The sequence below is a fragment of the Melanerpes formicivorus genome, unplaced genomic scaffold (genome assembly GCF_026170545.1).
Source record: "Melanerpes formicivorus ecotype bairdi unplaced genomic scaffold, bMelFor1.0.p_v2 SCAF_12, whole genome shotgun sequence".
In the NCBI taxonomy this organism is placed as follows: Eukaryota; Metazoa; Chordata; class Aves; order Piciformes; family Picidae; genus Melanerpes; species Melanerpes formicivorus.
The window spans coordinates 493581-519174 of record NW_027142364.1 but is presented as its reverse complement, the minus strand read 5'-3'; the positions used below and the strand labels follow the sequence as shown (position 1 = coordinate 519174).

The 25594-nt window shown below is 50.7% G+C and overlaps 1 protein-coding gene across 6 annotated transcripts in view; it reads right to left on the bottom strand.

Annotated features, from left to right (window-relative positions):
• Positions 1-25594, bottom strand: part of PLCH1 (phospholipase C eta 1) — a 93683-nt gene that overhangs the window by 37547 nt on the left and 30542 nt on the right. For 3 of the 6 annotated variants that reach the window (XM_068144867.1, XM_068144868.1, XM_068144873.1), the window contains exons 6-8: positions 8103-8249; positions 6364-6607; positions 3195-3324 (exon numbers count right to left, since the gene is read on the bottom strand). In XM_068144867.1, coding sequence (XP_068000968.1) covers positions 3195-3324; positions 6364-6607; positions 8103-8249 — 521 coding nt within the window. The other 3 variants (XM_068144871.1, XM_068144872.1, XM_068144870.1) reach the window with 3 other exon arrangements.

Here is a 25594-nt window from a genome sequence, read left to right as displayed (position 1 = left end):
CACATCCAATCTGAATCTCCCCATTTCTAGTTGTGTTCCATTGCCCCTAGTCCTATCACTAATCATCTAACCCCAAACTCCCCAGGACACCTCCCACTAGAGCAAGTTGCTCAAGGCCTCATCCAACCTGGCCTTGAACACTTCCAGGGAGAGGGCATCCACAACCTCCCTATATAAAGAGGCTCAGCTTGGGCTTTATTCTGATCTCCCTCCTGTATGCCCTGCAGTTATCCTGGATTAAAAGCTAGCAAGGAACATCATCATTTCACCCTGTGGCTTTCCCTATCAAGAGAGGCTGACATTTGAAAGCATTCAGGACAATATCAGAGCCTTACACGTGTGTTAATTCAAACTGCAACCCTCCCAGCCCCCTGGCAGCATCTGCAGAGGGGACAAGTCTGCAGCAGCACTGAGGCTGCACACCAAAATAGATGCTCAGCCTTTGTTTGTCCTCAGAGGGAGGAAGAGAAGAAAAGAATACTTAAGGCACAGCACTACAAGCTTTTTGCTGTGAACATCTGCCTAAGAGGATTGCTGTGGATTGTCCAAACAAAGAGTCTCTGCTGGAGAACTGCTGTCAAACATTATCTAAGTCTCCATGGAAAATGAACTTCAGGGAAGCTACAACTCTGTCTGTGCTGGAGGCTGTGAGCAGAGAATGGAGACAAGGTGAAAGCAATGCTTAGGAATGTGCTGTTGCTGCCCTGGCCCCTGTCCTTCACTCACAGCTGTATGCAGTGGGGTTTCCCTGCACTTTTAAGCCCTGCCCTTGCTGTTTCCAAGCTATGTTCTGTTAAAAGTGGTGCTTCCTTCTCCTTAGGTCAGAACACCTCCTATGCAGAGTCCTTCAATGTTGAACCTGCTGGCTTTCAACCTGTTGGCTTGCCAGTTCTTCTCCAGATGGAGGGCATGCTCATCCTGCTTCTTCCTTCTCAAGGCAGCTCTTCCAGTTGGGGTCCAAGCTCACTTCTTCTCAAGAAGAGGAGCCAGTCTAACAGCAGATGCAAGGAACACATCTCTGCTTCTGCTTCCCAAGGACCCAGTTTTGCTTTCCCTTCACATAACACACCCAGCTTTGAAGCATGTCTTGGATCAGGAAGCCACATTTACACCAGTGACCCCCAGCCCCATACTCTATTCCCAGCCCTTCAGGATTGAGCTCTGACTGACTGACAGCAAACAAAGAGGATCACAGAATTGTCAGGGTTGGAAGGGACCTCAGCAGATCATCCAGTTCCAACTCCCTGCCATGGGCAGGGACACCTCCCACCTTTTGTTTTGGACCTTAACTTCCTTTTTCTTTTTGTATTGAAGCTTCACCATTCCTCTGCAATCCAGGGAAGGATCTTAACTCAGGTACAGGCTGGCAGCAACTGCAGCACAGTGACAAGCAGCAAACCAGCTGATTTTTAACCCAAAGAGGCCTCTGATTACACAAAGAGTGCCCTACTTGCAGGCAGATTTTTTCCTCCTGCCTCTCCTCAGCCTCAGGATCTCAGGGAGCTGCACATGTCACTGCAACTGTCATCTGAGCCACAAACTCAGAGCACAGCAAGTAAGCTGAGAAGAAAATACAGCCCAGCTACCTGGTGCCAGGTGGGATTTTAAACCATTTTCTTCCTGCTGTGTACCTTAAATAACGTTTCTAACTTGTGGGTACAACCCAAACCCATCTCTGCATCACAAGCCCACTAGTTTCCAGTCTCCTCTAGCCTTTGGGGAGTAAAGACTCCATAGGTGTATCTCCAGTGTGGATTTTATGCCAAACAAAGCCCTTTTGACCACAGAAGATACTTCAACTTTCTTCATGTTTCCCAGCAAATCAGCTTTGGGTTGCTGCTGCTTTGGAAGTTAGGATCATTTTCTTTTGCTCCCCAGTACTGTCCTTGGCTTTGTCTTTCCTTTCCTGCAGTGAAGACTGGGGCTGGGGGGAAATGGTGGCTGTTTTCAGACAGCAGAAGCAAAACAAAACCCAAAAGGGTTTCTGGCTAAGTGAGGAGAGGTTGTTAAAAAGAACCTAATTACTTTAATACAGCTGGTTTCTACTGAACCATTTCCCCTAAAGGAAATGAAAAAAACAAGGTTTCAATAGAAAGAGAGGAACTTCACTGCCCATCAATGCCAGCAGAGAACAATTCAGAGATTAAAGCAACAATGCAGCTGAAAGCAAAAGAAAGAGCCACAGCAATAAATTCTCTTCTGTGTGGTTTATGGCAGAAAAACAATGCTCTCCTGAAGCTTTCTCTTCAGAAGAAAAGGGAGACTTGGAAAAACTCCTGTGAGATTCATGGATTGCATTGGGTTGGGAGGGACACTCCAAGGTCTTCGTGTCCAAGCCAAGATAACAGAATCACAGAACGTTAGGGGCTGGAAGGGACCTCAAAAGCTCATCCAGTCCAACCCCTCTGCCAGAGCAGGGGCACCTGGAGCAGATCACACAGGAGCACATCCAGGTGGATCTTGAATATCTCCAGAGAGGAAGAGTCCATAACCCCTATGGGCAGCCTGTTCCAGAGTTCTGTCACCCTCACAGAGACAAAACTCCTTCCTCATGTTCACATGTTCACATTCCTCTGCCTCAGCTTCCACGGGTGCTGGCATTGGGCATCACCCAGCAGAGCCTGGCTCCAGCCTCTGGGCACATCTGCACAACCTTATCAACAGCAATGAGGTCACCTCTCAGGCTCCTCTGCTCCAAGCCCCAGCTCCCCCAGCCTGTCCTCACAGGGAGATGTTCCACTGCCTTCAGCAGCTTTGTGGCTCTCAGTTGGACTTTTTCAACCAGTTGCTTGAGGTCCTTAAACTGAGGGGCCCCAGAAATGGACACAATATTCCAGATGCAGCCTGACCAGGGCAGAGTAGAGGAGAAAGAGAACCTCTCTCAACCTGCTAACCACAGCCCTTTCAATCCACCCCAGAATGCCTTTGGCCTTCTTGGCCAATAGGGCACATTGCGGGGTCATGGTCAACCTTCCATCCACCAGGACCCCCCAGGCTCTTTTCACCTTCACAGCTGTCCAGCAGGTCAGTCCCCAACCTATCCTGCTCCATGGGGTTGTTCTTTCCCAAGAGCAATGCTGGAGAGGAAAAAGTTTCAAGTCTGAATGTGCAGCTCCTGCTCTGGATCTGCCCAGAAGCAGACAACAGTTGGGACTGTAGACTTGGGAGTATCCTAGCACGACCGGGCCACCCACCTGAAACATCTGTCGGACCTTCCTGCGGGGCAGGTTGACGTTGAGCTTGTGCATCAGCTGGTGGATCTCCTCAATGTTCAGCAGCCCATCTCCATTCTTGTCAGCCTCCTCAAAGGTCTGCTTGACCCAGCTGCAGGCGTGTCAAGGAAGGTACAGGAGGGTGATTGCCTCGTGGAGAAGGGAGAGTGGAGCAGTCTGGCACATAAGGGACAAGATGTGAACTCAAGAGAACAAGGCCTTGCCCTGCCTCTTCTGGGCATGGCTGAAATCCTCCTTAGCACAGGACTTGAACTTCCAGACTCACAGATTGTTAGGGGCTGGAAGGGACCTCAAAAGCTCATCCAGTCCAACCCCCCTGCCAGAGCAGGAGCAGCTGGAGCAGATCACACAGGAACACATCCAGGTGGGTTTGGAATATCTCCAGGGAGGAGACTCCACAACCCCCCCACCCTGGGCAGCCTGCTCCGGGGCTCTATCACCCTCACAGTGACAAAATTCTTATTCATGGCACTTCCTCTGCCTCAACTTCCACCACTGCCCCTTGTGCTGGCATTGGGCATCACCCAGCAGAGCCTGGCTCCAGCCTCTGGGCACATCTGCACAACCTTATCAACAGCAATGAGGTCACCTCTCAGGCTCCTCTGCTCCAAGCCCCAGCTCCCCCAGCCTGTCCTCACAGGGAGATGTTCCACTGCCTTCAGCAGCTTTGTGGCTCTCAGTTGGACTTTTTCAACCAGTTCCCTGAGGTCCTTAAACTGAGGGCCCCAGAACTGGACACAATATTCCAGATGCAGCCTGACTAGGGCAGAGTAGATGAGAAAGAGAACCTCTCTCAACCTGCTAACCACAGCCCTTTCAATCCTCCCTCAGCTTCCACCATTGCCCCTTGTGCAGGCATCGCTGAGCAGAGCCTGGCTCCAGCCTCCTGGCACTCCCCCTTTATGTATTCATCAACATGAATGAGGTCAAGAATTGAGCATTACTCAGACCAACCTTCACAAAGATGTCCTTTTCCAGGCAACACCTCTGGGCAAGACTTCCCACAGCCTGCCTTAGAGCTCCTGGGATACACTGGGAGGTCCTTGCTGGCCAAGATCTGGTGCTACCTACGTGGCTGTCTCCAGGCTGATGCCATAGCAAAGCATCTTTACTACTCTGCACCTTCTGCTATTGTACCAATTGCTGCTACCTGGTGTACCTAAGCCTGTTCTATCTGAGGGCTACTGGTTTTGTGGCTCAACTCAAGGAGCCAAGCTCAACAGCCACCTCTACCAGAGACAACATCAATCCAGTGCATGAAGATGGAATAGGGAAGGCTCCTGTGAAACCAGCCCAAGCCCATAATTATCAATCACCTTGAGTTTCCATAAGAACCTCATTAAAAATTAACCACTCTGGGGTTTCCATGATCTCTCCTCCAAGACTCTCACACTGTCCATGCACTTGTTAACTCTTCCATCTGTGGACAGCTTCTTGCTGCCCAATACCTCTGCCTTCAGCTTGAGCTACACCACCTGCAATGCACCAACAGCCCCACAGAGTCAGAACTGCACAGGAAAAAATGGACAGAGCTCAGGCCTTTGCTGTTTCTTTCTTCACAGGGACAAGATGGTACCAAAGACATTGAACCAGATTTTTTCCCCTCTTGCCCTTGCTACAGTTTCATTTGAACTTCAGACTGGTTTATGAGAATTATTTGCAGCTAGGTTCACAATCCCAGCTCCTCTGCACTCTCATTTCTGCTGCCAGCTTCTCCTCTCAAAACATACTCTAAGTCTTCAAATATTTCTGGGCTTGACCCAGTGTCTTCTTCCACTTCTTCAGTATCTTGGAACAGGTTGCCCAGGGAGGTTGTGGATGTCCCCTCCCTGGAGGTGTTCAAGGCCAGGCTGGATGAGGCCTTGAGCAACTTGGTCTAGAGGGAGGTGTCCCTGTACATGGCAAGGGGTTGGAACTGGATGATCTTGGAGGTCCCTTCCAAACCAAACCATTCTATGAATCTTCTCCCACTGCCCCCTTCATTCTTCCTGAATGTCTCCACTTCCTAATCAGAACCTTTCACCCACTCTGTGGACACAGATCCCTCAGCAGCTTTTTCTAAGTCCTTCCACTAGCTGAAACTGGAACAGGCTCATTTTGTCTGCAGCCTCCCAGCTGCCACATTTGATAACACAAACAAGACTCAAAGTGATGTTTCATCAGCAGAGAACACAGAGCAGATATGTTCAGCTCAGAAAAGCTGGGGATAAATATAGCAGGCAGAGTGTGTGTGCACCAGAGCATGCAATATGTCCCCCAAATGGATCTGTGCCTGCCTTGCAGGAGAATTAATGACTCTAAGAATCCATTCAAACTACCTGAAGTACTCCAAAAAGAGTATTTCCAAGTGCCCACTGCAGATTTCTGTCTGACAGAAGAAACAGGTCACAGTCTTAATTGAGATGGGCTTGGTTTGGGTGGCTTAGCCTAGGAGGAAGAGTGCTGTGTGTATTTATCATCCTGGTCAGCCCTGCTGGGGCAGGAAGCATCTCAAGAAAATACTCCATGGGCATGAATCTTTACCAGGTGTTCATTGTGGCAGGAGGCAGCCACAGCCTCCCTGGGCAGCCTGTGCCAGGCTCTCCCTACCCTCACTGCCAAGAATTTCTTCCTCATCTCCAGTCTCAGTCTCCCCTCTCCCAGCTCAAAGCCATTGTCCCTTGTCCTGGCACTCCCAGCCCTTGTCAAAAGTCCCTCCCCAGATCTCCTGGAGCTCCTCCAGGTACTGGAAGGCTGCTCCAAGGGCTCCCTGGAGCCTTCTCTTCTCCAGGCTGAACAGCCCCAACTCTCCCAGCTTGGCCCCACAGGGGAGGTTCTGCAGCCCTCTGATCATCTTCACGGCCTCCTCTGGCCCTGCTCCAGCAGCTCCAGGTCCTCCTTGTGCTGGGGACCTCAGAACTGGATGCAGTGCTGCAGGTGGGGTCTCAGAAGAGTGGATCAGAGGGGCAGAATCCCCTCCCTGCCCTGCTGTTCACAGGACACTGCAGGATATTGGATGTGCCACCAGGATGGTGACGCAGTGGCGGCCACAGGCCATTCCCCAGGAGGTGAAAGGACGACCCCCTGTGCTGAAGTCCCTAAAATCCAAGGCAGAAAGCCTGAGGCAGAGCTCAGGCTCACTGAAGGATACTGGTCGTGCGTTCTCTGCCGCTTGGCGAGGGAGTCCTCGTCGCTGATTCCAGCCATCAGGTACTTGAGCCCAGTGATCCAGGTGCGAGCCTCCTCGGGGTTGGATGTGATCAGGTCCAGGGACTCCATGTGGTTGCCATGGTAAATGGTGAAGCAGCAGCTGGGCTCGAAGCTGCCCTCGGCGTGGCGGTGGAAGATTTCAGACTGCCGACCTTCCGTCACTTTGTAAATGGAGTCGATGACAACTGGGGGCAAGAAGGGAAAGCAGGGCTGGAGCTGCTTGGACATCACCCAACAGGCAGCCACAGCAGTCTTTTGCTTGGAAAGGACCTCTGAGGTCATCCAGTCCAACCATCAAGCTAACACCACCATGGCCATTAAACTATGCACCACATTACCACCTCCACAGGTTTCTTGAACCCCTCCAGGGATGGGGACTCCACCACCTCCCTGGTCAGCCCAACCCACGAAGCACTGCACAGCTCTCAAGGGGCTGCTGCCACCACAGCCATGCTTTCTGCATGGTTGTGCTAGTGTAGTGCTGTGGCACCTAATGCTGTTCCACACAGCAGCCCTGAGGCACCACAAACCAGCCCCAAACCATCAACTGTCATTGTCTGTAGCACAGAATACAGAATTCACCAGGTTGGAAAAGACCTCAGAGATCATCCAGTCCAAGCTATCACCCAGCACCATCTGATCAGCTAAGCCATGGCACCAAGTGCCTCATCCAGGCTCTTCCTAAACACCTCCAGGGATGGTGACTCCACCACCTCCCTGGGCAGCACATCCCAAGGGCCAGTCTCTCTGGGAAGAACTGGCACAGCTTGAGACTGTGTCCTCTTGTTGTGCTGCTGGCTGCCTGGGAGAAGAGCCCAACCCCCACCTGGCTACAACCTCCCTTCAGGGAGTTGGAGAGAGCAAGAAGGCCTCCCCTGAGCCTCCTCTTCTCCAGGCTAAGCAACCCCAGCTCCCTCAGCCTCTCCTCACAGGGCTGTGCTCCAGACCCCTCCCCACCTTTGTTGCCCTTCTCTGGACACCTTCCAGCATCTCAACATCTTTTCATTAACTGAGGAGCCCAGAACTGGACACAGGACTCAAGGTGTGGCCTAACCAGTGCTGAGCACAGGGTAGAATGACTTCCCTGCTCCTGCTGGCCACACTGTTCCTGATGCAGGCCAGGATGCCATTGGCCTTCTTGGCCACCTAGCCTTCCCAGCTCCTTAGTTTTCATCTCCACAACAGTTCTGTGGATTCTAGCCTTTATTTTATCCCAAACCCCACAAATCTGAATTTCCAGCTCCAACCAGTGGAGCAGGAGCAATTCCCATGAGAAGTGATGCTAGGCAATAACCTTGAGATGCCACAAGGCCTCAAGAAAATGACTGCAGCAAAGATGAAGAAACCTCACCTCTAAGCCCTTGTAGGTTCTGTGTTCAGGTTTGTGGTGTCTCTACTGGAGGGCTCAGTGTGGTTTGGTACCAAGCCCCTCTTCAGTTTGCTCAGAGTCCATACAAAGCTATGGAAAAGGTGACCTCTGACTGACCTCACACTCCCCTCCCTTCCAGAGTCCTGAACTTGTAGGAGGTGGTTAAACTCTTCTCACCCTCTTGAAACCTTCTGTGCAACCACATCACATTGACCCCAAGCCTCAAAGCCTGTGTGTTTAATCCCTCTACCACCCCCATGCCAACACTGATCTACCCACACCAGGACTCAGAAGAAATGTGCCCTGTTTACTTTTGGCCTTTTCGCTCTTCCTGGAGGGTCTCCATCGGATGCAGGTCCTGTGCTCATCCAGGTAGAAGAGTCGGACGAGCCCCTTGGTGCCACTCTTCAGCTTAACCATCTGGGTCCCAGACTGCATAACACTCATGCATCTTTCAACTGTGAGGCAGAAGAGAACACAGGTCAGTGACATGCCCACCCCATTCCATTAACCAAATGCTGTCCAACGTCTGCAGAGCACCTCAGACCGTTGACTACAAGGAGAGAGGCTGGTCCCTGCTCTGGGACCCACAGTCTGCTTTCTCCTCACTACTAACTTCTCCATATAACAAGATGTAAAAAAGTCACAGAATCACAGTGTGGTAGGGGTTGGAAAGGACCTCTAGAGACCATCAGGTCAAAACCCCCTGCCAAAGCAGGGTCACCTACAGCAGGTCACACAGGAACACATCCAAGTGGGTTTTGAAGCTGTCCATAGAAGGAGACTCCATAACCTCTCTGGGCAGCCTGCTCCAGGGCTCCAGCACCCTCACACCAAAGAAGCTTTTCCTGGTGTTGAGGTGGAAGCCCCTGGGTTCCAGCTTGTATCCATTGTTCCTTGTCCTATCACTGGGCACCACTGAAAAGAGCCTGGCCCCTTTTCCTTGAACCTACCCCTCTGACATTTATAGATACTGATCAGATCTCCTCTCAGCCTTCTCCTCTCCACACTAAACAGCCCCAGGGCTCTCAGTCTTTCTTCAAAGGAGCAAGGTTCAAGTCCCTTCATCATCCTCATAGCTCTCCATTGGACTCTCTCAAGCAGATTCCTGTCCCCCTTGAACTGGGGAGCTCAAAACTGGACACAGTTTTCCAGGTGTGGTCTCACCAGGTCAGAGAAGAGGGGGAGAAGAACTTCCCTAGACCTGCTGGCCATACCTTGATGCACCCCAGGATACCACTGGCCCTCTTGGCCACAAAGGCACAGTGCTGTTCCACAGAGAACTGAGTGTCCACTAGGACTGCAAGGTCTTTCTGCCTGGAGCTGCCATCTCTCAAAACACCTTCCCACATACCCCTGTGTTGGAGGAGGATATTTTCTGGCAGTTCCACACTTCCTCATTCAAGTATTTTCACATGACCACACACAGTGCTGGCACCTGAAAGCCCAGCACTCCTCCAGCTTCACTGGGGAGCTTTCCATTCAAGCTCCACACCCCTCTGGGCTCAGCAATCCTGGAGGCTCTCTCCCCTGCTTCTGACATTGTCACAACTGTCCCCAGGAGGACAGACACACACTCCCTCCTCCCTGCCACTCACCCCCTCTCCAGCCTGCTACCACATTTCAAGCACAAGCTGTGGTGACTTCTTCTCCTCCATCAGCCAGGATGATGATGATAATGGTTTTGCTTCTCTGTGTTTGGACTAAAATAGACCCAGCTCCTCTGTTTCACCTCACATCTTCCCTCCTACAGTTTTCCAAGCACTAGGATCAAGATAACATTTCCTCTTGATCTCAGTACACATCCATGCTCTCCAATTACCTTCTGGTTTTATCCATTCACAGCCTCTCCTCACTTGATATCAATCCAAATTCACCTCCCAGATGATTTGCTTACACTCTGGCTGGCTCCCAAATGCGATCTGGATCTGCCTTTGTGTCTTCTTATCACCCTTCTCTTCACCACCTCTCTCCTCAGCACTCCTCTTGGTATCACAATCAAGGCTAACACATCCTCCCACTCCTTTCTGCCTGAGCCAGGATTTATCTTCCCAGATCCTGACACCTCCTTAGCTCCACAGCAACTGGCCCAAGCAGCAGTGGACTTTTCACCAGCTGAAACCCCAAAGTGCTGCCCCACACCAAAGCACAGCATGGTGGCCCTGCTCAGTTTGTTTCCACAGCACAAGGGTGGCCAGAACATGATTTCAAGCAGCACAGCTTCACAGCATCACACAATGATAGGGGTCAGAAGGGACCTCTGAAGATCATCCAGTCCAACCCCACTGCCGAGGCAAGTTCACCTAGGGCAGGACACACAGGAACACATCCAGGGGGGCCTTGAAAGTCATCAGAGATGGAGACTCCACCAGCTCTCTGAGCAGCCTGCTCCAGAGCTCTGCCACCCTCAGAGTAAGGGACTCCTGTTCAGAAGGAGCTTCCTATGCTCAAGTTTATGTCCAGAGAGTTGAGATGCAGTTTGCTTGGATTCACAGCCAACAAGCAAGAATTGTCCTCCAGGCAGAATTCAGGCTCTCCAGTAGAGAAGCTTGTTCTGGATGTGTGTGGATGTGTAAAGCTGAGCTGGCACATTAGCCAGCCCTGCAAACTGCAGGCACACTTTGACTGCACTGTTAAGAGTGATGGATTGCAAGAAGGTTTTAGCTCAGGAAGAGGTTTAGCAACAAGCTACTCACCACAGACAAGCTGCTTCTTTGCACCTAAGGCTAGCAGTTATTAATAAAAGCCTTACAGAAATAGCAATTCTCCCAGAGGTCTATTATCACTAGAGGGAAAAAAAATGGTTTCACTAAGATGTTGTTGAGGGCAGCAAAAGGCAGAAGAAAGAGGATGACACTGCTCCAGTGTAAGAAAAGCAGAAAATGGGGCAGGCTTAGATAATTACAGCCAACAAAACCATGGGAAACAAAAGGGGGAAAGCACAAAAGGTACTGCAGTGCCTTCCTCACTGTTTCCATTCCCTGAGCACTTCCACATCACATCTGGAAGTGTTAGAGATGCCTTTCACCTACACATTTCTCAGAGAGACTTCAGAATCAAAGTGATATTGAATAGATTTTAAAGCCCTTTTTTTCACAGCCCAGTTCCTGCCAAGTATCTCAACATCCTCCACTTCTCAAATGCCACCTTCAAGAAGCCTGGTCCCCAGGTAAGCAGCATCTTTTCTGCTGGCTCTTTTTCAGTTCCAAGAAAACACTAACAGAACATAAGAAATTTTAAGGAGAGTAAATTAGAGGTAGATAATCATAGAACAAGTGAATTCTTTGGGCTGGAAAAGCCCTCTAAGATCATCAAGTCTGTCCTTCAACCTAAGACCTCTAGGGATTGGTAAATCATGTTCCCAGGTGCCATGGCCACAGGTTTCTTGAACACCTCCAGGGGTGGGGACTCCACCACCTCCCTGGGCAGCCTCTGCCAGTCCCTGACCACGCTTGCAGGACAGAAGTTTTTCCTCCTCTCCAACCTAACCCTCCCCTGGCACAGTTTCAGGCCATTTCCTCTCCCTCTGTCACCTGAGACTAGGGAGAAGAGACCAACCCTGCCCTCACTGCAGCCTCCTTTCAGGGAGCTATAGAGAGCACTGAGTTTTCCCCTCAGCCTCTTCTCCAGGCTGACCAAGCCCAGGTCCCTCAGCTGTTGGTTGAGGGATTTGGTTGGATGTGATGATCTTAAAAACTCTTTTCCAACCAAAGGGATTCTCTGGGCCTCTCAATGTGTAGGAGAGCTCATTGCTTCCTCCCTGCTGGGTAGGTGTTAATCAGAGAACCAATGCACTTCAAGGTGACAGAAATGCCACAGCACTGCCATGCCCACCACCCTCCCCTTCAGCTGGTTACAAAATATAAGCACACAAAGGAAAAACAGAAGTCTCTTCCAAATCTATTAATAATATGCTAATTTCAGTCTCCAGCCAGACTTTCAGCAGGGACTGACACTGCACATTAGCATCTGAATAAGGTGAGGTTATGGAACACAGGCAGTTCAGAATAGCGCTCCAGAGCACTTCTAAATGCTTTCACCAAGGGGCAGCGAAACTGGTTCCAGAAAACATTTAATCCTCTAGGTAGACCATGACTCCCAAGTGAATGAAGCAGCTCCTCAATGCAGATGGATATTCAAATCTGAGGAAGCAAGCCATGCCTTCCATTCCAGGGTAGCTTCCTAACACAAGGACTGCCTGTGCAGTTTTTTGCCTTAAGTCTGTTAATTAATTGAGTTAAAGAAGAACACAATGCAGTTTGTGTTACAAGACCAAAGTTAACCTTGAAATGCAATGCAGTTTGCGTTACAAGACTAAAGTCAACCTGGAAGTTCAAGGTAGTTTGTGTTACAAGATCAAAGTCAACCTGGAAATGCAATGTAGTTTGTGTTACAAGACTAAAGTCAACATGGAAATGCAATGTAGTTTGTGTTACAAGACTAAAGTTAGCCTGGAAGTTCAAGGTAGTTTGCTGCAAGACTAAAGATAACCTGGAAATGCAATGTAGTTTATGTTACAAGACTAAAGTCAACCTGGAAATGCAATGTAGTTTATGTAATAAGACTAAAGTCAACCTGGAAATGCAATGTAGTTTGTTGCAAGACTAAAGTTAACCTGGAAATGCAATGTAGTTTATGTAACAAGACTAAAGTTAACCTGGAAATGCAATGTAGTTTGTTGCAAGACTAAAGTTAACCTGGAAATGCAATGTAGTTTGTGTTACAAGACTAAAATTAACCTGGAAGTTCAAGGTAGTTTGTGTTGCAAGACTAAAGTTAACCTGGAAATGCAATGTAGTTTGTGTTACAAGACTAAAGTCAACCTGGAAATGCAATGCAGTTTGTGTTACAAGACTAAAGTTAACCTGGAAATGCAATGCAGTTTGTGTTACAAGACTAAAGTTAACCTGGAAATGCAATGTAGTTTGTTGCAAGACTAAAGTTAACCTGGAAATGCAATGTAGTTTGTGTTACAAGACTAAAGTTAACCTGGAAATGCAATGTAGTTTGTGTTACAAGACTAAAATTAACCTGGAAGTTCAAGGTAGTTTGTGTTGCAAGACTAAAGTTAACCTGGAAGTTCAAGGTAGTTTGTGTTACAAGGCAGAAGTTAACCTGGAAATGCAATGTAGTTTGCTGCAAGACTAAAGTTAACTTGGAAGTTCACTCTAGTTTGTGTTGCAAGACTAAAGTTAACCTGGAAATGCAATGGTTAACCTAGAGAATCAATGTAGTTTGTGTTACAAGACCAAAGCTAACCTGGAAATGCAATGCAGTTTGTGTCACAAGACTAAAATTAACCTGGAAATGCAATGTAGTTTATGTTACAGGACTAAAGTTAGCCTGGAAATGCAATGCAGTTTGTGTTACAAGACTAAAGTTAGCCTGGAAATGCAATGGAGTTTGTGTTACAAGACTAAAGTTAACCTGGAAATGCAATGTAGTTTGTTGCAAGACTAAAGTTAACCTGGAAATGCAATGTAGTTTGTGTTACAAGACTAAAGTTAACCTGGAAGTTCAAGGTAGTTTGTGTTGCAAGACTAAAGTTAACCTGGAAGTTCAAGGTAGTTTGTGTTACAAGGCAGAAGTTAACCTGGAAATGCAATGTAGTTTGCTGCAAGACTAAAGTTAACTTGGAAGTTCACTCTAGTTTGTGTTGCAAGACTAAAGTTAACCTGGAAATGCAATGGTTAACCTAGAGAATCAATGTAGTTTGTGTTACAAGACCAAAGCTAACCTGGAAATGCAATGCAGTTTGTGTCACAAGACTAAAATTAACCTGGAAATGCAATGTAGTTTATGTTACAAGACTAAAGTTAGCCTGGAAATGCAATGCAGTTTGTGTTACAAGACTAAAGTTAGCCTGGAAATGCAATGGAGTTTGTGTTACAAGACTAAAGTTAACCTAGAGAATCAATGTAGTTTGTGTTACAAGACAGAAGTTAACCTGGCAATGCAAATAAAACACTCTGTTACTGCAGTTATGTTTCAAGATTCCCTTTCACATGAGCCAGATCTGAAAGCTGCAACCACTTCTCTTTCCGGAGCTGGGCAAACTTCTTGCTGCCAGTCTAACCTTCCCCTGACAGACCCCTGCCCTTTCCTGGGGGTTAAGAATACTCACAGTCTGTTTCCCCCTCCCCACACAACCATTTCCAGCAAACCAGACCTGAATGCAGAGAGTTTCATGGCAGTGCAAGCAACCATCATCATTCCTAGCAGCACCCACATCTCCTGTCAGCTGGAGCAGCCTCTCTACCGAGCGCTAGCGCAGATACAAACCCATCTGTGCCAGCTGGACCTTCTCTGAGGCAGCCACGCTCCCCAGCACATGGCAGGCCTCAGAAGCCAGCAGCAAAGCCATGGGTGAGTCCAGATGTTCCTTGCAGTCCTGCAGGCTGGGCAGATGCTGTTTGTTCTACCTGCCAAGGCTGCTCCTCGCTGCCGAGTCCATGGAGCTGCCGCCTGGGAAGGCTGAGCCGCGGCTCTGACCGCTGCCCACACGCGGCCTGCCCTTCCCAAAGCGCTCTAATCCGCCCCGCATCAGCCAGCACCACCTTCTGTGCAGCCCTGCTCTAATCCAGCCCCGTGTGCAAGCAGGGCTTTAATAACCAGGGAATGGCTCAGCACTGCACTCAAAGTTACAGCTCTGCCCACAGCTCTGACAGCTTAGAATCATGGAAGGGACCTGCAAAGCTCATCCAGTCCAACTCGCTCTGCAGTCAGCAGTGGCATCCTCAACTACATCAGGTTGCCCAGAGCCCTGCTGAGCCTCACCTCGAATATTTCCTCAACTACCTCCCTGGGCAACCTGTTGCAGTGCTCCACTCCCCTCATGGCAGTACCACCCCCTGGACCAGCTCTGGTTTGCAGTGAATTTGGGTTAATTCCAAGCAGTCAGAGTTATGAGGCACACATCTCCTTGCTGGCGTGCTTCCCCTCACAGCCTTTAAGCAGGCATGAAGATTACACCACTCAAGTTGAGAGACACACTGAATTTTTAAGTCAAAGATATTTTTTTTTGCTGCTGTCTACAGGAAGCTCTTCCTGGGCTGCATTCAAAGCAGTGTGAGCAGCAGGACAAGTGAGAGGATTCTTCCCCTCTGCTCAGAGCCCACCTGAAGCACTGCTTCCAGTTCTGGGGCCCCCAGCACAAGAAGGACCTGGAGCTGCTGGAGAGGCTCCAGAGGAGGCCACCAAGATGATTAGAGGGTTGAAGCACCTCCTCTAAGGGGACAGGGTGGGAGAGTTGGGGGAATTCAGCCTGGAGAAGAGAAGGAAGGCTCCAGGGAGACCTCAGAGCAGTCTTCCAGTACCTGAAGAGGCTCCAGGAGAGCTGGGGAGGCACTTGTGACAAGAGCTGAGAGTGACAGGATGAGGGACAATGAATTGAAGCTGGGAGAGGGGAAGAGTAAGACTAGGGGGGAAAATTCTTGCCACTGAGAGTGGGGAGACACTGGAACAGGTTGTTAAGGGAGGCTGTGGATGTCCCCTTCCTGGAGGTGATCAAGGCCAGGTTGGATGAGGCCTTGAGCAACCTAGGCTGGTGGGAGGTGTCCCTGCCTTTGAAAGAGGGGTTGGATCTAGACATCTTTGGGGTGCCTTCCAACCCAAAGCAGGCTGTGATTCTATGGATTTCCCCAGTAACAGAATCATGGAATGGGCTGGAAGGGACAAAAGCAGTATTTGTAGATGCCTCCCAAAAGGGTTGGTCTCATGTTTTGCTTTCATGGACTTAGCATCACAGCCACCTGGCCAAACACAAGGATTAAGGTATCAAGAGCATTACCAAACAATGAGAAGAGTAATTAATAAAGAGGATACAAACATTAAGCCAACATTAAGCTTGAGGAGATAAACAAACCCCATAAAATGCAGACGGCACTGAGCTTCACCTCGGGGTAACTGCCAGGCAATGCACAGAATTACAGAATTGGTTTGGGCAGGAAAAGCCCTCTGAGAGCCAAGATCAACTCCAGCCTTCAGCCTAAAGACTTCCAGGGGCAGTAAACCCTGGCCCCAAGTGCCATGGCCACATGTTTCTTGATCACCTCCAGGGATGGTGACTCCACCACCTCCCTGGGCAGCCTGTGCCAGTCTGACCACTCTTGCAGGACAGTTTTCCCTCATCTCCAACTTACCCCTCCCCTGGCACAGTTTCAGGCCATTTCCTCTCCATCTATCACTCATTACTAGGGAGAAGAGACCAACCCTCGCCTGGCTCCAACCTCCTTTCAGGGAGCTGTAGAGAGCAATGAAGTCTCCCCTCAGCCTCCTCTTCTCCAGGCTGAACACCCCCAGCTCCCTCAGCTGCTCCTCCCCAGCCCTATTCCCCAGACCCTTCACCAGCTTCTCTGCCCATCTCTGGACCTAATGCAGCCCAAAACTGAATCGAGGCTTCAAGGTGCAGCCTCACCAGTGCCCAGTCCAGGGGCATGGTCACTTTCCTACTCCTGCTGGCCATACCATTGCTGATTTCAAGTTTTGAGATGTGAAAGTCCCACCATTCCTGAAACTGAACTCAAAGTGAGGCTGTTACACAAAAAGCAGGTGAGTGGTGATCCCATCTTGCTCCCAGCACTGGAATTAGGTACCTGGATCCACCTTGGAGTCCCTTTCTTACTGGTGTAGATGAACATTCCCAGAAGCAGGCACTGAAGAAGCTTACACAAGCAAAAGCTCCCTCCCCCAGACTAGAGATCAGGGTGCAGGTAAATAATCCTGAGCCAAGCAGTGAAGATACAGAATGGTTGGGGTTGGAAGGGACCTCTGGAGATCACCAAGTCCAACCCTCCTACCAAGGCAGGGTCACCTAGAGAAGGTCACACATCCAAGTGGGTTGGGAATCTCTCCATAGGTGGAGACTCCACCACCTCTCTGGGCAGCCTGCGCCAGTTCTCCATCACCCTTACATTAAAGAAGTTCCTCCTCCTGTTCAGATGAACTTCTGATGTTCAGTTTGTGCCCACTATCCCTTGGCCTGTCCCTGGGCACCACTGGACAAAGCCTGGTGCCACCCTCCTGCCACCCACCCTTGAAGTATTGATCAGCATTGATGAGATCCCCCTCAGGCTGCTCTCCTCCACACTCCCCAGCCCCAACTCTCTTCAGCCTTTCCTCCTCACAGAGAGGTTTCAGTGCCCTCAGCATCTCTGGAGCCCTTTGCTGTGCCCTCTCCAGCAAGTCCCTGTCCCTCTTGACCTGGGGAGCCCAGAACTGGACCCAGTCTACTCTGGATGCAATCACAAAAGCATCACCCAGAAAACCAACCCAAACCTCCAAGGTTCTCACTTGTCTGAATTCTTCTCACCCCCCGGTTCCCATCATTTATTTACACAGAAAATCTCTAAGTTCCCCTTTATGCCAATGCCATTAAAAGCCATTTACTCCCTACCTCCAAGCCCCTGAGAGCACATTTGATCCAAATCCTACAGAACAGCAGCAATATCCAGCCCACCATGCAGCTTACCACTAATGTCATCAAACTGTGGACTGCTGGTTGGTTATGTAACAGCCAAAGAGCCCAGGAGAGCTGAGGCCACAGATGCAGATCTGGAGGAATCCACAGCCCCACTCAGACCATTTTAAACAGCCACATCTCATATTCTGTGCCAGACTTCACAGTGCTTTGCAGCAAATCCACAGAATCCCAGCATGGTGGGGGGCTGGAAGGGAGCTCTGGAGCTCATCCAGTCCAACTCCCCTGCTCCAGCAGGGCACCCACAGCAGCTTGCCCAGCAGCACAGTGCCCAGGGGGGGTTGGAAGCTCTCCACACCAGGAGACTCCACAACCTCTCTGGGCAGCCTGCTCCAGGCCTCCAGCACCCTCACACCAAACAACTTTCTCCTCCTGCTCACATGCAACCTCCTGGCTGCCACTTTGTGCCCCTTGACCTGTCCCTGGGCACCACTGAGCAGAACCTGGCCCCAGCCTCTTGCCCCCCAGCCTTTAGCTCTTGCTGAGCATTGCTCAGCTCCCCTCTGGGGCTGCTCTTCTGCAGGCTCTCAGCCCCAGGGCTCTCAGCCTTTGCTCCTCACAGAGCTGCTCCCTCAGAGCTGTGTGCTGAAGTATTGACCTCTAAAAGGGGAAAGCAGAATCACCAAATCCCAGCATGGTGGGGATTGGAAAAGATCTCTGAAGCTCACCCAGCCCAATTCCCCTGCTCCAGCAGGGCACCCACAGCAGCTTGCCCAGCAGCACAGTGCCCAGGGCGGGTTGGAAGCTCTCCACACCAGGAGATTCCACAACCTCTCTGGGCAGCCTGCTCCAGTCCTCCAGCACCCTCACAGCACAAAATTTTCTTCCTCTGCTAACCTCAGGGAATTTTGCAGTAAGCTTCTTAGAGTGGATTTAGTCATAATCTCTGGGAAGCCCAGGGGGATGAGCTGGACAATCTCTTACACTTCAGCAAATCTCAAGAAATCCTGAGGGAAGTCACAGACACCAGCAGGGACACCAAGGGCTGGTGCTAGTCCTTGCAAAGCCCAGCTGAAAAGCCTGCAGGTGTTTTATTCCAGCTCTCCAGGAGTCAGAGAACCAACACAGCAGTGAGCCAAATACAAACTGTGACTACTTAATGCAGCCCTGAGAGCCTTACAGTGTGTAAAACAACTCAGCTTGGAAATTCACTAATCAGCAAAGGGGTGAAGCTTCAGAATGAAAACCAGAAAGGATGGCAGCAACTCACTCCAGGTTTGCCAGCCAAGTCACCTGTGGGTGCTCCTCAGCAGTGCTAAGGCAGCAGCTCCTCCTCTGATGCTTCACAGCAAGCCATAAACAACAGCCTGAAAAACATCTCAGGAGCTGCACCTCCTGGATGCAGAGGTCACAGTGGACAACAACAAGCCACAAGTTCTTGCTCCTCTCTGCCCTAAGCACATAAAGAAGGATCATAGAATCAGAAACCAGAATTGTTGTGGTTGGAAAAGCCCTCTAAGCTCACTGAGTCCAACCACTGACCTAACACCTCCATGGCTAATAAATTATGCACCCAAGAAGCAAACATCCTTTGCTCTAAGCCTGCCTTTCTTCTGCTCCATCAAAGGTCAGCCCTGTTCCTCAGCCTGTTAGCTACCACCCAGGGCTTAAATGAAATGTTTTGCACTGCAATATATAGAGCTGGGACAGATTCCCTCATTCTCTTGTTGCCCAGGGAGGTGGTAGAATAGAATAGAATAGAACAGAACAGAATAGAATAGACCAGACCTTCAAGATCATTGAGTCCAACCTATCATCCAACACCATCTAATCAACTAAATCATGGCACCAAGCACCCCATCAAGTCTCCTTCTAAACACCTCCAGGGATGGTGACTCCACCACCTCCCTGGGCAGCACATTCCCATGGGCAATCACTCTCTCTATGAAGAATTTCTTCCTAACATCCAGTCTAAACCTCCCCTGGCACAGCTTGAGACTGTGTCCTCTTGTTCTGGTGCTGCCTGCCTGGGAAAAGAGACCAACCCCTACCTGGCTACAACCTCCCTTCAGGGAGTTGGAGAGAGCAAGAAGGTCTCCCCTGAGCCTCCTCTTCTCCAGGAAACCATCCCTGAAGATATTCAAGGTGGGGCTCAACAGGGCTCTGGGCAGCCTGATCTAGTTGAGGATGTCCCTGCTGAGTGCAGAGGGGGTTGGACTGGATGACCTTTGGAGGTCCCTTCCAATCCAGACCACTCTGTGATCCTTCTCCCCCAGACATGCCATTCCCTGTATCTTACCCCACCTACCACAACAGAAGTAGAATAGCCCTAGCAGAGCACCCTTCACAAAGCTCACTGCTGTCCCCAGCCAGGAGATGTGCAGAGGATAAAGTGCCCCAGCTGCAGCACAAAGAGGGAATTCTGATCCCTGCAAATGTCCCAGCAGCCAGCCAGATGTCACTGCAGTCCTGGCACCCCTGCTGCACCACAGACTGGAGAGGAGAACAAACCACAGGGCATCAGAGCAGCTGGAGCTGCAGGATGAAGTGGGTCTGGAAGAGGGATCCAGCCCCCAGGACCTGGATTGTGCTCACCACTCTGGGCTGAGCCAACAGCCAGCCTGGAGGGAGCACTGCTTGCCCCTCAGGCTGCCAAATAAATCCATCTGGGGCTCCAGCTAGAGAGCAGGAGGAGGAAAAAAGGCAGAGCAGAACTGAAGGTGGAGTTAATTAACCTTTGGAAGTGATGAATGCAGACTGCAGTGTGAGTGATGGCTGGAACTGATGCACTGACACTGCTCAGGAGCAGCCACTTCTGCTCAAGAGAAATATTTATCTCTTCTCTTCTCACATTACTCGGTGCAAGCCACCAACAGTGAGTCAGCTGTGGACAAACAATGAGCTGACAGCCTCCCAAGTCATTTTATTACCAAAAATGAGGAGGCTTTGTGCCTCTGAGTTTCATGCTGATCTGTTGGTAGCGTGTGAAAAATGCCTTCAAACTTGGCACTTCTTTTCCAGGTGCCTGGATCAAGCAAGAGTCCCAAAGAAGTGCCAATAGGGACCTTAAAAAAGGCTGCTGCAATTGTCACACAACCCCAGCAGGGCAGGGGCTGGAAGGGAGCTCTGGAGCTCACCCAGTCCAACCCTGCTCCAGCAGGGCACCCACAGCAGCTTGCCCAGCCAGTGCCCAGGGGGGGTTGGAAGCTCTCCACACCAGGAGACTCCACAACCTCTCTGGGCAGCCTGCTCCAGGCCTCCAGCAGCCTCACACCAAACAACTTTCTCCTCCTGCTCACATGCAACCTCCTGGGTGCCACTTTGTGCCCCTTGGCCTGTCCCTGGGCACCACCAACAAGTGCCTGGCCCCAGCCTTTTCCCCCCAGCCTTTAGCTCATGCTGAGCATTGCTCAGACCCCCTCTGGGGCTGCTCTTCTCCAGGCTCCACAGCCCCAGGGCTCCTGACAGAGATGCTCCAGGCCCTTCAGCAGCTCTGGAGCCTCCCCTGGACTCTCTCCAGTAGCTCACCCCTGTGTCCCAGCATAGCTGTACCAGCTGCAACCCCACCGTTCTGCTCTAGCAGCAACAAGATCACTACAAAGCACCAGGACCCACCAGCAAAGACTCAGCCCAGAAGTCTCTCCCCCTCCCTCCAGGCCCTACCCATCCCTCCTGTGAGCAGGAGCTGTGTGAGAACTTACGGCCAAAGCGCTGGCAGGCACGGAGCTGCTGCTTCCTGCCGGGGTTCATCACAGCCTCATCAGGTGGAGGAGCAGCGACGGCACCCACAGCACCCATTCCTTCAGTGCTCCCTCTACCCTGGCACATGAACTGTGGGGGGGTTGCAAGGCTGCCTTATCAGTATCAGTGCTGGCAGGCTAAGGCAATCCACAGCCTGGAGAAGGGCAGATCAGGTGCTCTGCCTCCTTCCACCACCCAGCCTCGTGAATATATTCATGCCTACAAAGCGCATCAGCCAAAGCCCGAGCTGTGCAGAGCTGTGTCAGCCCTCCTGGGCACAGAGGGCACCCCAGGAGCCCAGCCAGGACCCCTCACACCACCAACACAACCAGAGCTGGACACAAGGCACACCCGGTCATCCCTGCTGTGCCACCACCAACGCAGCCAGAGCTGGACACAAGGCACAGCCAGAGCTGGACACAAGGCACAGCCAGTTGTCCCTGCTGTGCCACCACCAACACAGCCAGAGCTGGACACAAGGCACAGCCAGTTGTCCCTGCTGTGCCACCACCAACACAGCCAGAGCTGGACACAAGGCACAGCCAGTTGTCCCTGCTGTGCCACCACCAACGCAGCCAGAGCTGGACACAAGGCACAGCCAGAGCTGGACACAAGGCACAGCCAGTTGTCCCTGCTGCTCCTGCAGCCTTCAGCCACCTCCAGCAGGCAGAGCAGTGGCAGTGCTGCTGACTGGAAGATCAACAGAAAGTGGGCACTTGATCTTTAAGGTTCCTTCCAACCCAAAGCTTGCCATGATTCTGTGGTTCAGCTGGCTAAGGAAAAGGGACACAAAATGCCCTCAGACAACGTCACCAGCAGCCAAGGACTCAGTGTGAAATGTCTTTATCTGCACTTGAACACAGACTTACATGAACTTCAAAATTAAACCTGCTGCTTTCCCTCAAGGACTGTTCTAAACCCCTCCCCCTTACAATGAGCTAGCTCTTGTAAATAATTAATTGGAGAGAGATCCATTACCTTCTGCAGCTCAGAAGGCAGATGGAGTAACACCTGGACTCCTTCACCTAACTCTATGCATCAAAGCTTAATGTAGGGGGTTGTGTAACTGAAACCTCCAGAATAAAGCCAGGGGTGGGATCTGGAGCACACCAGCCCCAACACAGGAGGCCCTTCCCTGAGAGGAGATAAGTGGCTTTGGGGTTTAAAATACTCACAAGGACCTGAGAGTATTTCCAGGAACTTTGCCTAGTTAAGAAACAAAAAATCAGCTGAATGAGAGAAAGGGGGAGAAGAGAGGGGAGAGGGAGAAGGGGGGAGAAGAGAGGGGAGAGGGAGAAGGGGGGAGAAGAGAGGGGAGAGGGAGAAGGGGGGAGAAGAGAGGGGAGAGGGAGAAGGGGGGAGAAGAGAGGGGAGAGGGAGAAGGGGGGAGAAGAGAGGGGAGAGGGAGAAGGGGGGAGAAGAGAGGGGAGAGGGAGAAAGGGGGAGAAGAGAGGGGAGAGGGAGAAAGGGGGAGAAGAGAGGGGAGAGGGAGAAAGGGGGAGAAGAGAGGGGAGAGGGAGAAAGGGGGAGAAGAGAGGGGAGAGGGAGAAAGGGGGAGAAGAGAGGGGAGAGGGAGAAAGGGGGAGAAGAGAGGGGAGAGGGAGAAAGGGGGAGAAGAGAGGGGAGAGGGAGAAAGGGGGAGAAGAGAGGGGAGAGGGAGAAAGGGGGAGAAGAGAGGGGAGAGGGAGAAAGGGGGAGAAGAGAGGGGAGAGGGAGAAAGGGGGAGAAGAGAGGGGAGAGGGAGAAAGGGGGAGAAGAGAGGGGAGAGGGAGAAAGGGGGAGAAGAGAGGGGAGAGGGAGAAAGGGGGAGAAGAGAGGGGAGAGGGAGAAAGGGGGAGAAGAGAGGGGAGAGGGAGAAAGGGGGAGAAGAGAGGGGAGAGGGAGAAAGGGGGAGAAGAGAGGGGAGAGGGAGAAAGGGGGAGAAGAGAGGGGAGAGGGAGAAAGGGGGAGAAGAGAGGGGAGAGGGAGAAAGGGGGAGAAGAGAGGGGAGAGGGAGAAAGGGGGAGAAGAGAGGGGAGAGGGAGAAAGGGGGAGAAGAGGGAAGAGGGAAAAGGAGGAGGAGAGGGGAGGGAGAGGGGAGAGAAAGGGGGAGAAGAACAAAAAAAAAAAAAAAAGGGAAAAAAGGAGAGAGAGAGAAAAAGGAAAGAAAAATTAAAAATCAAATGGAAAAGGGATAAGAACCAGGAAAAAGAAAGAGCTGAATCAGTTTATATCAAGCCCCAAGCTTTTCTTTTCTTTTACCCTGTTTCAGAGTGGGCAAAATGCTGTTTCAAAGGATCTGTGACTTTTGGTGGCTCTGTTTGAGATGAGCTTGTTTGGGTTTAAACTGCAGCTAATCTTGTTAGGAAACAGCTTCTGTAGCACCCAATCCTGCCAGCCCAGCTCACAGCTAAGGGCAATTTGGAAGTTTGGGGGGTTTTCTGGTCCCTTTCCAAGCACACAACCCAGCTGTCATTAAGGATGAGCAAAAGAAATGAGCTCCAGCTCCTCGAATTTCTCCTTCCCTCCACAGCATTTCCTCTACATCCACTTAGAGGCTTCAACTAATTACCACTTTTCATCCAGCTCTGACTGAAAGTGAACAAAATCAGACATTACAAACTACAAGTTACTGCAGAAAGTTATTCAAGATGTCTTCCTTTTCTGTCTCACCCTCCTACAAGTCTTGAGGAGCCACATCTGCCCCAGCCACTGCTGTCTGCTCCCAATTTACACATCATGTGCATCTGTGCCAGACTATTTACAAGCACTAAGAGGAGCAAAAAAACCCCCAGCAACCACAGCTAAAGACTCTTTTCCACATGTCACAGCTAAGAGATGAAAAGGTCAAGATGTGGTTTATTCAGAGGCAAACACATCTGCAGGGTTTCAGGGTGAGACACAGGTGCAGTTTGTCCGTCCCATCGGAGCAGCAGCTCAAGTGCAATCTGTGTCTTGATGGAGAAATCTACTTTCAGTTCGACACAAAGCCACCAAGACTTCATCTGAAACATCCTTTTATACATTGCCCTGACAGCAATCCTCTGTGCAACTCAGCAGTCACCAGGATCAGGTGACCTGCTTTGTCCAGAAGCACTCCCACAAATGTTAGGAGCTCTTCCCACAGCAATTCCAAACTCAGCCATCCCACAGCAATTCTGAACTCACACATCCTTACCTTTTTCTGGACTTAAATTTTTGTATACTTCAAGGTCTGCCATTAAATGTCTAACTCAAGCATCATTATTGGCAAGCAGGATGGAAATTCTCCCTGCAGGAAAGCCTCAGGCTCATCTTCCCCAGCCAACACAAATCATTCCAAGTCCGGAGAGCGCTGCCAGCTCTGCTCTTCACGAGGAAGGCTGAAATCTTTGTGATCCACAATACAGACAGAGGAAAACACAAATCCAGAGACAATCCTAGACAACTTTCTCCAACCCTAAAAAGCAAAGCCCGAGAGGGAAGCTGGAAGCATCTGCTCTGTGCTGCTGCTGCTGCTGCAGGAAGGCAGTGACCACTCTTGTGCCGGCTTCAGATGCTCCAGGCACTAAGCACGCGGAACGCCTGGGGAGAGGAGCTCTGGAGGCAAGCAGAAGGAAATCCTGCTGCCACCTCAGGAGGCTGATCAGGAGCAGATTACCCTGCTCCAGTTAGAGAAGGGCAGAGTGACGCAGGCTGAATGCAGAGGAGAAAACCCAGCCTCGCTCCAGAGCAACTGGCAGCCTCCGCAGCCACAGGATGCTGCGAGGTATGAGGCGAGGACCTCTGGGGACCACGCTCCTTTCCTCCAGGCTTTGTGCCCCCTCCTCCTGCTCCTCTCACCAACTTGAAGGGGAAGAGCGACTCTGCAGAACCAGCCCACAGTTAGAGCCTGCAGATGGTTTGGTCTGTGCATCACTGAGCATTTGATTTCGTAAGAACAAGTGGTCTCCAGCGAGATGCTGAGCCTTCGCCCTCCCGGCAGCTACCAGCGTGCTGCTGGCTGAACGCTCTGCTCGTGTGAGCCAGCTCAGTGCTACTGAAGCCAGCAGGTTTGTGGTCAGACAGGCACAGTGGGCAGCAACGTTCAGACTTGCATCAATGACACTTTCTTATGACAGAGCGCAGGGGGACACGGGTCTGGGAAGCACAGCAAGCATAAAGCAGGCTCCGTATCAAACGCATCACGTCTCGCATTGACTGGGTGGAAGGGACCTTAGCATGGGTTGGGTTGGAAGGGACCTTCTACTGAAAGGACACTTCTGCTGCAAAACATGGATTTTCCAGCAGATGAGAGGCTGATGCAACTAATAGTTTTGCAATTACAGCATTAGAAGGATATTAATTTTCTGCTTCATTGGCTTTGCCTTTTTCACTGTCAAAATAGCTGGAAACTGATACAAAGACTCTGTTCTGCTAAAGAGCCAGAAAAGTGGATTATCTCTTTACTCTTACAGTAAACAGATAATGAAGGAAGAAGTTCACAACATCTTCATGTTCATCATCCAAATTTAATCTTAGACCTGAAGTGTAACACAAGCTCCTTGTGAACAGCAATGAGCAATGCAGAAAGCTTTATATCGGTTGGATGAAACCCCTGCAGTCGGTACCAGATCATAGAATGGTCTGGGTTGGAAGGGAGCTCCAAAGCTCACCCAGTCCACACACCTCTGCAGTCAGCAGAGG